Below are 15,052 nucleotides of genomic sequence, written 5' to 3'. Positions count from 1 at the left end.
ATTTTTATGGAACAGAGACAGCATAAAATTCAGAGGTTAGTTGGGTCACCTCTTAGTCTTCAAGAGAATGGTTTTGTCACTGTCTGTGATCCTTATGTTATTAGCAGGACAAAAAAGCTGAGAGAGGAGAGACTGGCAGACACGGATGAGAGGTAGGTAGGAGGCATGGAGGAGGAGAATTTGGAATCCCTCCCTGTCTTTTTATGCCAGAGGGAACCAGACAGGGAAGCTGGCTGGAGGACAGGCTGTTATCAGCTCTCATGATTTTGAGGGTTGCATAATTATTTTGTAAATATAAAGACAAAGCTTTGTGACTCATGTAGTCACAGAAGACTGAGTGATCTTTTGAAGGCTAAATAGGGGCAGCATCTCCCAGTGTGATGGAACATGATCAAACAAATGCCACTGAGGACAAATATCTGGGGATCTTCTTTGGGGTTTACCATTCCATGTCCTATTTTGTCCCCTGCACCAAAGTATAACCTGCTTTCCCAAGCCATTTGAGGCCTTGAGTCCTATTATGCAATGCCTAGAGAGAGTTGAGCAGTGCATAAGAGAAGGAGAATACTGAACAATTTAAAGCTGAAATAAACCCAGGCAGATGTGCAGTCAAAAAGAGTAAAAACACAGGAGTGTCTTGGTCCCTGGAAAAGCAAATTAAACAATAATTTTTCCTTCAGACAGCATGAAAAACTCGGTGCCAGTATAAAGGTATCCCCAAGCAAATACAAAACACAGCTGACTGTAGGGACCACACAGTTTCTAGAGACTCCTGGACAGCAGAGCAACCAGTTCAGAAACCCATCTGTCACAACCAGATACAGGCTGTTCACTAAATATAAACAGGGCTGACTGGAGAGCCACAGGGATATAGTTTAAGGAAATATTTGGAACCTTCTCTGTGTGTGTTAAGACCTGCTGCTTCCTCTGCTGCTGTGTATGTCAGTGAATGACTGCCCCCTTTGTATTTTTCACAAACCAACTTTAAATCACAATTAATAAAGGCATCTGGTTCTTTCAATCATTTCAATTTACTCAGTGGAGGCAGATATGACATAGTATCGCTTTCAATAGCTGCTGGAGAGTTGCTCAGCTAAAAGAAAGGGCAGAGAAAACACTGCCTAATTACATTTCTCCTGTAATTGTAGCTCTCAGGGATCTTCTTTTCAGCAATGTGGAACTGTCACTTTAGCCTACAAGAAACAGACATTGTCCTTCACCGCGGGGTAATGTAGGCACCCTTGAGATGACATAGACCTGAGCCATAAAAAACCCACATCAATTTAATACTGCAACGTAATATATAAGATACAGCAACTATAACATAATAACTCAGCTGTTTTAGAAATCCCCACCTGACCGATCTAGAAACACTCATGGCCGCTTTCATTTGTGCCTTGCGGCCAGTCTATAGTGGCAGGACGGCGTAAACTCAGCCGAGCAGGGAAGCTGAACAGTCCGCACGGCTGGAACTGGGCATAACCCAGCTACCTTTCCCCGGCGCAGCTCCAGCCGAACGCGGCACGATGTTTCCAGCCTGCGCTTTCTTTTTGGAACTAAAAGTGGAGGGAGGAATCCCTAGCAAGCTCTGGGCTTCACCAGCGTGCCGCCGCTCGGAGGGGCCGTGGAGCGGCCGGAGGGCGATCCCGGGCTCCCGGTGCGCCCGCGGGCGGGGCGGTGCCTGCGGGCGGCCGCCGCTCCGGGAGGGGGTGCCGGGCAGGCGGGGAGGGGGTGCCGGGCTGGGAGGGCGCTGCCCGCGGGTTCCTGTTCCTCCCTCGCTGGCAGACAGCGCGGCTGTGGCGGCGCGGGCGGGATGTGGGCAGCGGCCCCTGCGCTGCTCCTGCTCCTTCTGCTGCTGCTGCTGCTGCTGCCGCTGGCGCGGCTGTGGCGGCGCGGGGCGGCGCGGCTGGAGCCGGCCGGGCGGGCCGTGCTCATCACGGGCTGCGACAGCGGCTTCGGGCACCTGCTGGCGCTCCGCCTCCACCGCCTCGGCTTCACCGTGTTCGCGGGCTGCCTGTGCCCCGGCGGGGACGGGGCGCAGCGGCTGCAGCGGGAGGCGGGCGGCGCCGGCCGCCTGCGCGTCCTGCGGCTCGATGTGACCCGCGCCCGCGATGTGCGCGCCGCCAAGGAGCTGGTGCTCAGCCACCTGCCCGAGCGAGGTGAGCCCCGAGGGGAGGGACGGGCAGCGGCTGCCGGCAGCCTGAGGCACCGGCTCGGTTCGCCCGGGACTGCTGAGAGGGTCAGCTGGAGTCACAGCGTGAGGGTACCGAGCGCCGTCACTGATGGGCTGAGTGTGGTTACCGCTATTGGTGATGACAGCGAGATTTTATTACAATCCCTTAGTGGGTACGCGGTCTGTCCGAAGGTGCCGGCAGGGTACAGAGGGTGCGCCGCTCGGTGCGCCACGGGGCAGCTTCACCTTTCCACCGGAGAGGAACTCCCCGAGTGGCGTGACCCTGGAGCCCCTCTGCAGGGGCAAAAAGAAAACGGCAAAGAAAGCGCAGAACTCAGCAGGCATTGGAGGGAGGGGAATGGGATGCATTTCTGGGCATGACTTGTGAAAGAGGAAATAAGTACAAGAAATGCAGTGGAGGCAGCTGCCGTGCTACCAAAGAGCTGATTCTTGAAACCACTTGAGGTTTGTCAAGCTAGTCCCTGGAGAGGTTACTGAAAGGGAAACATGTCAATTATACACTCCACAGGGAGCGTGCACCCAGGCGAATGGATAGACTTAGCTCCACAATAATTTCTGACAGCCTAAATCCTGGGTTATCCCTTCAGCACATGTGACACAGCGCAGTGATGGGGCCACAGTTACCTCCTTTCCCACTGGGACTGCAGGGTGAGAATTCCCCAGTGTAGTTCTGGGATTTGCTTGGTGCAGAGCAGATGCCCTCCAAATCACAAACACTTCTTGCTCATACAGGAAATAAAAGTGGAGAATGAGGCACACAGAGAGATAATGAAATGCAAGGCCTCTGCCTGCCTGGCTCATTAGCTCGTTGGGAAGGGGATGGAATGTGAAGTGAAGGAAGAAAAAGCCGAGACATTGCTCATTAAGCACTTGTATTTGGTTGATCTTGACCTTATCTTATTAAGAGGCAGACCCTTCCCCTCTCAGGCCTTTCTTAACCTAAAGATGTCTCCCAAAAGCCCTTAAAGGCTTCATGGGGACCAGGTCACTTGGAACTCTGGGTTTCACATAATTTATCCTGCAGTTCTGACAGCTTATGCTATCCTGCAGTGGTCATGCTCTTGCTGCCATGTACACCCTGGAGTCCAGAGGAATAGACAAATTGTTTTCCTTGGTATTTTACCTTTATAAAAAGTTTCAATTTCATGATTAAACAGGAGTTTAGCTCTCATATTAACCAATTTATTTGTTAAATATAGGAATTGTAATTTTTTTTTTTTTAATTTGGGTCAAAGACTGTGTTTCATTAATTTCTTTTTCATTAGGAAAGAGAATTCTGAACCATTTGTAATTCAATTTATGTTCTGAAAGTACCTAGAAGGTAAGGAAAGTTCATGACTACACAGAACATGTTACCTGCTGCCCAAAGGGTGGGCGGTGGAGCATGTGCCTCAATATCCCACCAGGTGTACAACCCTCAGTGGTGAAACTTAGGACATTTTCCCTGGTGGATCACGGACAGCAACATCCACAGTCTACAGCAGAGTTCTTACCAAAGTGGAAATCAAATGCAGCTCAGACATTTGTAATGAGGAGAGCAAAGAGGTGGGGGGTGAGTCCAGTAGACTGTTCTAAATAAGCACTGGACAGAGGAAAATTCTGCTTTTGGTTTTTGCACAAACAATTCAAACTGGTTCATGAATCCAGTGGATTGTGCTGAAGGTTACAGTAGATCATGCATTATGTTGTTTTAAAAGCTGTGAAAACATCCACCTTTTAAGTAGCTGCTGGCAGTGTTCTGTATGTCACTGTTAGCTTGTAAGTGCTGTGGGAGAGTTTTCTCTGTTTCTCCCTCCCTTAGAACAGGAGAATTCTGTTCAGCAATTCCCTGTAGAAACTGGGAATAGGAACCTATCCCTGAGGATCTTCATGTATTGCTTAAGGATTGTTCCCTCCTTTTCTCCCATTTTAACTACAATCAGTTTCACACAGGTATGAAAGATTTTAAGATTGGTGTGCTGGACTTTTAAATTCTGGTCACTAAAGCATTCCTGTCTCATTCCACAAATAGTCACTTCAGTAATCCCAGGCCTAATGGTAAGTGTGCAAAGGCCACAGATTCCAAATGAAACCTCAGAAGCTGAACCAAAATGAAGAGAAAGCAGTTAAATGATGATTGATTTTTGCGTGCTTGTGTTTAAATGGTTCAGAGTAAATCCTGGTAAAGATTAAATATTCTTTATGATTGCAGTATCATCTTTTCCATGGACTATGCATCTCAGACAAGTAGGGCTTTTTTGGCAGATATGCTGTCTTTTAAATCACCTTAATCTGCCTTTTTCCTGTGCCCAGGATAAGTAGACTTACAAAAGGCTAAAAGAGACTTTCTACGTTAAGTAGACTATTCAGTATACAATGTACACAAAAATGTGTAAAATATTGGAATAAAATCAGAATATCAGGAACAAAATACAGTCCTCCTTACACCTTCTACTTATGCTGTAATCATGACTAGCCCAAGCTCCTCATTATCTCCTCTCTCTCTGTTATACAAGAGTAGAAATCCAAAGCCAATATGAAGTAGACCAGGACTTCAGAGCATGGTGATTTGCAATTCTATTAGGCTCTACAGAAAACCTCAGGATTTTTCTCATTTCTTCTTTTCTCATTTCTTTCTTCAAATCAGAATTTCTCTTCCTTTTCTTAGCTGCTGTGAGTGGGTGACATTAACTAGCTGGAATGGAGGGATATTCGTTTTAGTCCCACTTCCTACTCAAAGTTTATTAAGTACTCTATTACATTTAATTATGATTTTGTATTCATGGAATTCACCCATGGCACAATATTTTAGTCCAGGCTCCCTATAGAAATAGATTATCTTTAGAGTGAAGAGAATTTCAGCATAATATTCCCAAGCAAAGGAGGGTGACTCATGAATATAAATATAACTCAGGAATCTCATCTGGCTACCACTCTGCATTGCCACAGACAGATTGTTCCCCCTCCTCATTTTTGCAAAGAAACAAGGCAAATCACACTTTCCTTCCTTTGGCTACTTTCCTTAGTACTGGTCTGGAATCCATCAGGAAAGAGCCTGTCATTCTCATAAGGGCTCAGGCTTAGAGGAGAAACTCCAAAGATCAGTGATCCCAAGAATACCTATTGGAATTTAGAGTGTGGCAGGATTCAGGTATTATCTGAGTGTTGGCACCAACACAGAAACAAAGTGATTTTCAAAAGGTTTTGCAAACCTGCAGCTGGATTAACTTTCATAGGAAGAAGACTTTTAAGAGTTTCTGGAAAAAATATCAGATACCTTTTGGGCCTAACTAAGGACTTTGGAGATATTCCTTTTGGTCATCATGTTGTGAAATAGAACATGCTCTCCAGAAAGGCTCACTAACCTTAAGTTTGGTTTCCTGATGTGATTCTTAGATCCTTGGCTGCTGTACCTTGTAATCTTTGTTGTCAGGATCCATTTTCCCAACACAGAGATCAGTGAAAATTTCTGTGACATCCAGTCCCACTTTCCAGATTTTTCCCCTGCCTGCTGTAGCATAATCTAACACCTGTCTTTAAAAACTGTGTTTGGATTGAGTTCTCTTTTGACAGTCTGACACACCAAGCATCAGCTGCTTTTTCCAAATGTGTCTCTGCATGGACACTGAGAAAATGCAGTGTCACTCTCTTTCAGCTGTTCAATTCTTGTGCCTTGTCCTTCAGGATTTCCATCTGTATTTCTGAGGCTACCTGAGCTGCATTTGGATAAGCAAGTTACTATATGTTTTGAATGCACATTTATAGCATTAATTTTTTACCACAAACATTTAAGAAAAGGAAGACCAAAGCAGATTCAAGTACCCTGAATACAGAGCTGGGCAGGTTGTTTCTCAGGAAGTAGGAAATATCCTGAGAAATTGGCATAAGGGAATAATGAACTGCTTGTTATTTGGGTAGAGTTTTGTGAATTGATGCAGCTAAACAAAGTAGCAGGAAACATTCTGGAAAATATCAGAACATTTCCCATTTTGGAAATGTTCTAACAAACGATGTGTTGTGCTTGAGGGCAAACAGTATTTTGAGCTAACTGAGTGCAAAGTGTCTTTTTGTGTTTGACCTAATCCTCCCTTAAAAAAGTCTGTTTTAGTTTAACTCAGGCCAATTTTTCTCCTCATGGCTTTTGATTTGGCCACTACACAGGAGGAAGGAGCCATTATTTTGTGAGCTCTGATGATATACACAGACTGGCCTCACCAGCAGCCACCCAGAGGCTTTGAAGCACAAGAGGCAAATGGCTGGAGAGAAAACCTAAGCCTTGCAACCTAAATTCTGAGTTTCACAGTTTAGAGAAAGAGGAAGAAAATCAATTGTCTAAAGATTAATGGCTGTATTTCTGAAGGCCTGATGAAATCAGGAGTACGAGGAGCATGTGTTCTTGCTGTGCTGCACAGGGTGGCAGAAGCAAAATGACTTTTTAAAATTAGAAAAGGTAAAGCTGAAAAGATCAGAAAGCAGCTTTTGCAGTGATGTCAGGCTTTAGGTTTGGGTTGTGTTAGAGTTAGGTTATATAAAAATAACCCTGAATACAGAAACCTCCAGCTTTGAGCAGAAGCAGATGGGGTGTGCAGCCACTCAGCTCTCTAAGCCATTGATCTGGAAGCATTTTATGGGGAGGTAAGGCCCATGGGGCTGGGTTCCATTTTAAGATGGAGAAATAAAGCCAGAGAATGATGGAAAGACAGGAAAAAATAGGGCAGTGGCAGGGGGAAGAAGGAAGTCTAGGATGCCCAATTGCATGGCAAATTTTTAAGTCCATTTCCTCTTCTTTGTCTGTTAACATTAAGATAAGAAGTGAGTCCAGAGGAAACTGCTGCAGTACTAGGCAGCAGTCTGCCTGTAACTCAAGTTGTAAGAGAGGTTCAGTGTCAAGGATTGTTGGGTAACAGGCTGCTGAATAGTGATTGATTCTCTTTGGAGGATAGAGTTATCCAAATTCTGTGGGGGAAATACCTGGTTTTGAGTGTTTTGCCCTGCAAATGAGACATTCACTAGTAGATATCAGTTTCTTTCTCTGTTTAAATACCAATTTCATTATGTAATATATGTATAGTGTATATATATGTTAGAAAAGCATACAGAGGTTTGCTTTGCAAACTAATTCCAAAAATTTGCTGTTTCATCTTTAACTACTGTTCTGGATGAAATCTGATATTGTCAGTTTTTGGCAGGGCTCTGGAAGAACCCATGAGAAATGGTTATTTCAAGATACCATGAAATTATTGCAGTAGTTTTGTCATAGATCAGAAAGAGAAGGATTCAGCCCAAAGGTTTCTGCAGTGCCTTGACTAAGATGATCAAGAGTCCCCTGAGAGTAACTCTGCTGCCACAGTACAGGAGGCTGCAGCTGGGTCAGCATCCCCCCTGCCCCAAACTCATGTGTCCAGAGGAAGAGAGGCACTAAAATCTGCTCTGCCTCCCCGGAAACCCAGGCTTGGAGGTCCTGTTGAAGGCATGGCAAAACAATTGTTTGCCTTGAACACCTACAAGGATTCTTTAAAAGAAATGCATGACCAAAATTGTCAAGGCTGGCAGAACTAAGCTGCAAATTCAGCTGTTTCAATGCCAGTCAGGCTGCCCTGGTAGTCCTTAGTTACACTGCTGGCCACTCTCAAAATGCTATCAGTCAGGAGTGAAGGACAGCAACAGAAATGCTTTCAAAAGCACTGTGTCACTCCCTGCTTTGCTGTACAGGCAAGAACAAGTCGGCAGGGCTTAATCAGCCCTTAGGCAGCGTGTCAGCTCCAGCCTGTGAGTGCTCCCCTCTCCAACACACAGCATTCCCACAGCTGAGGCTGTTAGCACTGCACAGGGCTCACAGGAGACCTGCTGTGGCTTTCAGCTGAAGGGCTTCACCTTCCTGTCACTGAGCACTGTCAGAACAAGTTTTGCTGCCAATATGTTTCTGCTTGTAAACACTGAAATCTTTCTGTGTCAGAGGGTGGGCTCCTTAGCACCAAAATCTGTCACTGCATGGGGAATAAAGTTATTCAAAAGTACAAAATTTAAAAAATACTGTAGCCACTGACTCTGCTTGATTACTTTACCCAGTGTTGCAGCCATGTACCTGATTGTGGCTGATTTCAGAAGAAATCAAGAGCTCAAATCTTGGAAAAAGATGCAAGACTTAGACTCTTAAATTAGTCAGGCACTGTGAAAATAGTACCCTTCAGCCTTTAGACTGCTTAATATAATTTTCACAAAGCTGCTCATAGCACACAGTGGGATTAAAGTAATTAAATATCAGGGTACACCACACTGGCAGTGAGATGTAGGCTCCCAGATCATGTTATTCATAAATATCTTAAGACAACTATAGAGTGAGCAGTTATTACATAGCACTGAGATTTACAGGAAAGGTGTCCCTGACCATGGGAGGGGGGCTAGAACTGCATGATCTTTAAGGGCTTTTCCAACCCAACCTTTTCTATATTTCTGTTCAGTCCAGATTATGGCCACAATGGCATTTCTTCATTAAACAAAACATGCCTGCACTTTTAAGTAGAAAAGACAAAAATGTTACACAACTATACAGTTTCTTCCAAGAATCTGAATCAGTGGTGCTGCTTTGTTATCTAACAGTGGTTGCTTTGCAGTTAAAGATGCTTGCTGAGTCATTTCTCTTCCATAGGTTTCTGGGGCCTTGTCAATAATGCAGGAATATCAACATTTGGCGAGACAGGGTGGCTGCCTATGGAGACATATGAAAAATTTGCAGATGTGAATCTCCTTGGGAGCATCAGGACAACTCTGGCATTTCTTCCCCTTCTAAGGAAATACAAGGGTAATGCTAATCCACTGTTATTTAGAGTTGTAGAATAATTAGCTTACTATAATCAGGGTAATGTAGCATCTATAAAAGAGGCTTTAATTGTCTTTCATTGAACTGAAATGACAGCCTCCTTCTGTGTGGCCTGAAAGAGCAACTTGATCCTGAAAAGAGGGTGAAGTCATAAGGGGAAAAAATATCCTTCAAGGTTTTGTCTTTGCAGTACTTAGGAAAAGGTATTTATAAATAAGGATTTATCTCAGTGTTTGACTCAAAAAAGAAAGGAAGAATGTTTACTGTAGATCATTAAGCCAAGGCAAGCCTTTTTAAGCACTGGCAATCAGAAAAAACAAAGATCCATTAAACTGCTTAATTTTATTATTTGGGCTTTACAGTTTTACTGTTTGACAATTAGGAGAGCAGGAATGACCCTACAGAGGTGAATTAGAGACATCCAACTCTCATCCAGCTCTGTGGAGCCTCTGTGACCTTGGGGAGGAAACTTCAAGTACGTAGAGGTGCATGGGTATCTGGTGGGATCAATGCACTTGCATGAACCTCCCTGCATGTGGGCTTTGTCCTTCTTTCTGAGAATGAATGGTTCAATAGCTCTCTGCAGCATGGCAGCATGTCTTGGGTGCTTTGCAGTTTGTTCCCTACCTGTCTCCATCTGTGTTTGGGAAAGAAGATCCCTTTTTCCTTGTCTGTTCTGGCTGTAGGCTCTTTAGGGTGAGGATTTGTGCTCTGGGTGCAGCATCAAGCACAGGAAGGGGTAGGTTTCACCTGGAAACCCCAGGTGTCACTGCTACACAAACTGTTGGTAAGATAAAAGCATCCATTGTTTTGGGCTATTCTGCTTCTTTCTGCTTGGCTGCCTTTGGTTGATGATATTCTGACACAAGAGGAAAGAAACCTTTTAATACTGCAAGCTGGATGTTTTTGTAGGAGGTGCTATTGTGTGTTATGTGGCCATTACACAGGGAGACATCTCTTTTTCCTGTCATGTCCTGCTTACAGCTGAAACTCTGAGCTGATTCACCAGAGCCATTTCTATGTGAATTTCACAGGGTTACTGTGGAGCAAAAGGGACTCATTGTGCATGGGATATTAAGCACATGCATAAACCTTCTGAAGGTTTGGATCTGGATGGCTGCACACACATCTTAGTTCAAAGGAACATTTGGTATCTCAGGGCTATCAGGAGTTTCCTTGATTAACTCCTGCACTTCATTCTTAAGTACCTTCTATGTAGGAGAGGAGGCCAAGGCACTCTAGGAAGAATCCCAGAAAGATTTCCTGTCACCTTCCTTGCAGAAACAACCAGGGCAGCTAAAGCTTATGTGTTTGGGGCAGCAAGTGACCTCTCCAAATGAAAAGCTTGAATTCCAGATATGAGAGCATTCTCCTGGGGAAGCTGGGTTTCAATTCCCTTAGGCACAAAGAGATGTTAAATGAGGTGTCCCACATCCTGGGTGTGTGCCCCAGACCACTCAGCTACTGGACAAAGGAGGCAGGGGTCATCCTACCCGTGGCTTACTGCCATGAATGTGCTCCTGTTCCAAGAAACACTTCAAAATTATTAATGCAATTATTAATACTTGTAAAAGGAAGTAAGACCCCCCCAGCCTAGGACTTAAACATCCTGCCTGGAGGGGAACAACATTTCCCCATACCTTTTCCAGCTGGCCAGGCCAGCTGATAGAGCCCCTTGATCAGCAAGCTGGTAGTAACTTTCCTCTTATTGTATGTAAGATTTATTTGGGATGCTGTATAGGAAGGAGGGAACCTAATTCAAAATGACAGATTTCATTGCATTCCCATGATATCTTTTGATATCCCCCAACCCTATTACATGGGTGAGATCTGGGGCCCAGATGTTGTCTGCATCTGTGGCAGCAACAGGAGTGCAGCGGTTCTCTGAATTGTCAGTGACAAGGACATCTTCTTCCTCGTGTCTGGTATTTGTAAATCCACATTCAGACATTCCTTACCCTATGGTAGGAATATGTGACAGAAGTTTACAAGGAAACAATGGGAATGAACCACAGTCCAGTGCCTCAAATAAACAATCTCTGCTATTTAAGGCATGCCTGCACTCAGCAGGAGTTAGAAAGGAGGGAAAAGCAGCACAGATCAGGGAAATCATTGTAAGGTTTTGTAAACCTGCACACATTTGGCAATTTACATTTCCTTGGTGAGGCTTAGCACTGTACAGTCTGGCTTGGAATTTATATGCACAGTTATAAAACCAGGTCTCAGTGCAGAGATGTCATTAGCACAGAGAAGAGTGATATTAGTAACCAGATACCCACCACAGGGAAAATCACCTCCCCTCTCCTCTGCAGTCCTTCTCTTACTAGCACAGTCTCTTACTACTGCTTTTCAGTCTTTAGGGCACTGCTTTGTTTCCATCTTTTTCATCCTATCAAGCTCAGAGGGAATAACCAGCACACTGGGAATGTGTTACACTTTGTCTAGTCCAACATCTGTCACTAGGTGGAAGATTTTTGTGTGAAGTTTTGTGCTCTACAGAGCTGAGTGCCCTTTTGTGCTGGGACTGCACACTGACAGTTTTGGCAGTGTGCAGTAGAACAGTCTCCTGCTAAACACCACATTCTTAGCAGCTGAGAAGACTGAAATAAAATGATTCCATGTTAAAGACTGAGAGTGAAGTTATGTCATTTGTACTGTTTTCTTTCTAGGACGCATTGTTTTCATGTCCAGTATCATTGCCTATTTTACTCTGGGAAATGGCATTTATTCTATGACCAAGGCAGCTATTGAAAAATTCTGTGATGCTTTAAGACTGGAAATGAAGAAGTTTGGTGTCCAGGTAAGTGATATAACACAAACCTGGAAAGCAGGTTAGTGATGGGATGAGTTATGTGAAACACAGTAACAAAGATAAAAGGTCAGAACTGCATTAATGGGTGCAGCTTCCTTTTGGAAAGAGGTGGCTTATCAGTCAGCTGGAAATCATTGGGAACAGCAGTCCTGGGTGATGGTTTTGGTTCTGAGAAGTTGGTGGATAACAGGTCTGTGTTTCAGCACAGAAACTTCCTCCCTTCCTCCACATCCTCTGCAGTGGAGAAGCTTCCTGACACAGCCTGTCTGAGCTCCCAAGAGCAGTGAGGAGCCCAAATGTTCCCTGGGTGGCTGCAAAGAGCCCAGTCACTGAGTGCTGTGCTGCCAGAAGGAGGCTTGTCACTTGCCTGAGGGCTTATTTCTCTCCTCTTACAACACCAACTCCTTGCTTTTTGTGAGAAAAGCCATGCTGCAAGAGGCAGCATTGTGCAGAGTAATTATGTTTTTATTCTCTTAACCTAAGAGGCTCTAAGAGTGCTCTTAGTGCCCTAAGCAACTCTAATAGTCAAACCTGAAGCTTAGATCACTAAGTACCTTCACTGGGTTTCTTCCTTGGAGTCACTCTACTGCTGAAACACTTTTCTCAAATACTCAAATGGCAGGTTTGCATTGGGGTACTGTTAATATACACAGATTTACAGCATTGTTCATAAGCTTTGTGCTGGAGAATATTACAGCTATGCTTCTATTAGCTACCCCTGTCTGATAAATATGAAGGGCTTTAAAATGCAAGTGACTTTACATCCTAATACCACACAGCATGATGAGGATTTCTGCTGATTAGCTGAGGATAATCTCAAATGCATGGAAGGGCTTAGTTTAACAGGTTAGCTACTCTGGTTGTTTTGGGATTTTTCCTGTTCTACCTCTGCAGTAGTCCCAGCACATAACTGAGTAAGCAGGCTGACAAACTTTTCTGGAGTATCTTTGAGAGGTATTTTTCTGTTTCTCACTGTATGCAAGATGCTGGTTGGCATTTGCCTGGGAACCTATCCTGTGGAGAGCCTACAAAATAGAAAAAATGGTTCTTTTTTCCCATTCTCCCTTGCACTGCTCTGTTGTCCTCTCTGTCCTGTCAGGAGAAAGCTGCACAGAGGTGGCAAGGAGCAGATGGAGCTATGGCTCTGTCCCACTGAACTCTAGCCAGGCAAGCTGACAGCCTGCAGGAAACAAAGTGTGTGTCTTCCAGTAGAAAGGCTACAGAACACATGGGAAGGGCAAAAACCAAACCATGTCTCCTTCTCTCCAAGCCAACTCCAAAAAAGGAAACTTTCAGAACCCCTTTGTTAGCAATAAATGTGGGAAGTTTACTATTGGCATTAGTTTGGCTAACACCAAACACTTTTCTAAATAGCATCTGAGGGGAGGGTTCCTGAGGATGCTGTGTGACAAACCTGCTTGAGGCAGCATGAAGCTGTTCCAGCTGTGCACACCATCCCTCTGCTGGAGTTTGTCTGCATCCCTTCCTTCTCCCTGTGCATAGGATCTGCACTCCAATCCTCCTGAGAGCAGTGAATCCACCACCATGCAGGCCAACAGGCAGGCACTGATGCAGGTGGCCTGGGTGGCTGAGTGAGGACATCAGGGTTTTATATCAACACAGACTTGCCAGAGAATGCCTGTCAGATCCCTGAGTCTCTGACAGCTCAGCATGGGTTTTCCTCACCTTGTGTTCCAGTCTGTAGAAATCAGGTCAGTTAAATGCCACAGAGCTTTTAATGTTGCATATCTACAAATAGTTTGAACAAGGCTGCTGCTAACTGAGGATCAGCGCGTGTGCTGAGAGTGCTTAGCCTGCTCCAAAACTCCCTGGAATACTCAGAAGGGAGCAGAACTGCAGCAACACACAAAGAAAACGTGGAGCAGCAAAGGACTTGTGTGCTTTTCATTTAAACCCATCTGCATAGATATACAGAAATTTGCTAATGGCTTCAGTGAGAGGCAGACTTTTGGTCCCCCTGTTCTTTACTGATAAGACCTAGTTTACTTTTAATTACATCTACTTAGGGAAAACAGTAATTCCTTCCCCAGGACCTGATCATTTTCTTTGATATCTCCTTTTGTCCCAGATTAGGTCAAAAAATTACCAATTGCAAAGTTCTCCAATCAAAGTCGTACTGAAATGCTTTGTCTCAGTATTGTCAAAACATTTACACTGTTAAGCATTCTACAGCAATCAAAGATGTTCTATTGCATTCTGTGAGGGTGTGCTGAGTAGTCAAAACAAGAACATTAACATAAGAGTGAAATGAGGAAGTCAGTATAAAGCACCTCTGCAATCTTAAATATTTCATGGGAGTATATTTGATTTCAGTCAAGTTTCCAGGGTTAAAATTTCAACAGAGCAGCATTTTTTGGCTGTCTGTAGAGAACTTTTGATCTATGTTAGTGACTATAGTATTTAATTGAATCCACAATGACTGATTGCACCTTGATAAGTTTTACATCTTGCTTTCAGGTCTGTATTATCCAGCCAGGAAATTATGCACCCTCTACAAAAATTCAGCCACCACTCAGTGCCGAAGAGATCTGGAGTGAACTGAGTGAAGAGGAAAAGGCTGTTTACAGCAAGGAGTATGTTCAAGAGAGGGCAAACTTTTTCAACAGCATCCTCAGTGAGGGGAGCACTAATGGCAGTGAGGTTGTAGATGCTATGGTGGATGCTCTGACATCTCCTGCACCCAAGGCACGTTACATGGTGGCAAAGCTGAAGGAAAAGGTCCTGGTGTTTGTGTGTGCTTTGTTCCCAACTGTTGTGATGGATTCTGTTCTGTCTTATGCTCTCAGCAAAGTAAAACTTGCATAGCCTAAAGTAAAACTTGCATAGCCTACAGTGGTGCTATTCATTGACTCAGGTGAGGTGGATTATAAAATGTGAATGAGCTGAATTTAATGCCCCTGTATGTAACCAATACAAACTTTGGAGAGTCTCCCTAATCAGAACTGTCACTGATTGGTAGGGAAAAACACACAGAACCTTGTGTAAAATGAAATAATATAAGTAACTTTATCTCTCCTGTGTGGAAAAACGCCCATTTACTTAAGCTGCTTTTGTTATTGCCTGGAAAATTGAATACATCTTTTTCTAAAGCAATAGCAGGTTATTGGGTTACAGACATGATGCAGACAAAATGGAGCACGTGGTACAGGGCAGCTGTATGACCTGAAATCATTGCAGAAGATGAAAAGCCCTTAGTTGTAGAAACCTGAGTAGCCAGTTATTTAGG

At 44.3% G+C, this 15,052-nt stretch overlaps 2 protein-coding genes across 4 annotated transcripts in view; one reads left to right on the top strand and one right to left on the bottom strand.

Moving 5' to 3' along the window:
* Positions 1-15,052, bottom strand: part of PAK5 (p21 (RAC1) activated kinase 5) — a 155,986-nt gene that overhangs the window by 135,219 nt on the left and 5,715 nt on the right. The gene's annotated exons all lie outside the window — the stretch shown is intronic.
* LOC306798486 (D-beta-hydroxybutyrate dehydrogenase, mitochondrial-like) lies at positions 1,745-14,633 on the top strand. Its single transcript, XM_079298560.1, has 4 exons — positions 1,745-2,159; positions 8,823-8,975; positions 11,663-11,793; positions 14,284-14,633. Exons 1-4 carry the CDS (start codon positions 1,814-1,816, stop codon positions 14,629-14,631), a joined length of 978 nt encoding a protein of 325 aa, XP_079154686.1. The 5' UTR covers positions 1,745-1,813; the 3' UTR covers positions 14,632-14,633.

This window comes from Erithacus rubecula (genome assembly GCF_903797595.1).
Source record: "Erithacus rubecula genome assembly, chromosome: 2".
NCBI classification, from domain to species: Eukaryota; Metazoa; Chordata; class Aves; order Passeriformes; family Muscicapidae; genus Erithacus; species Erithacus rubecula.
Note: the sequence above shows the minus strand (reverse complement) of the source record. Positions and strands in the feature narration are given on the sequence as shown.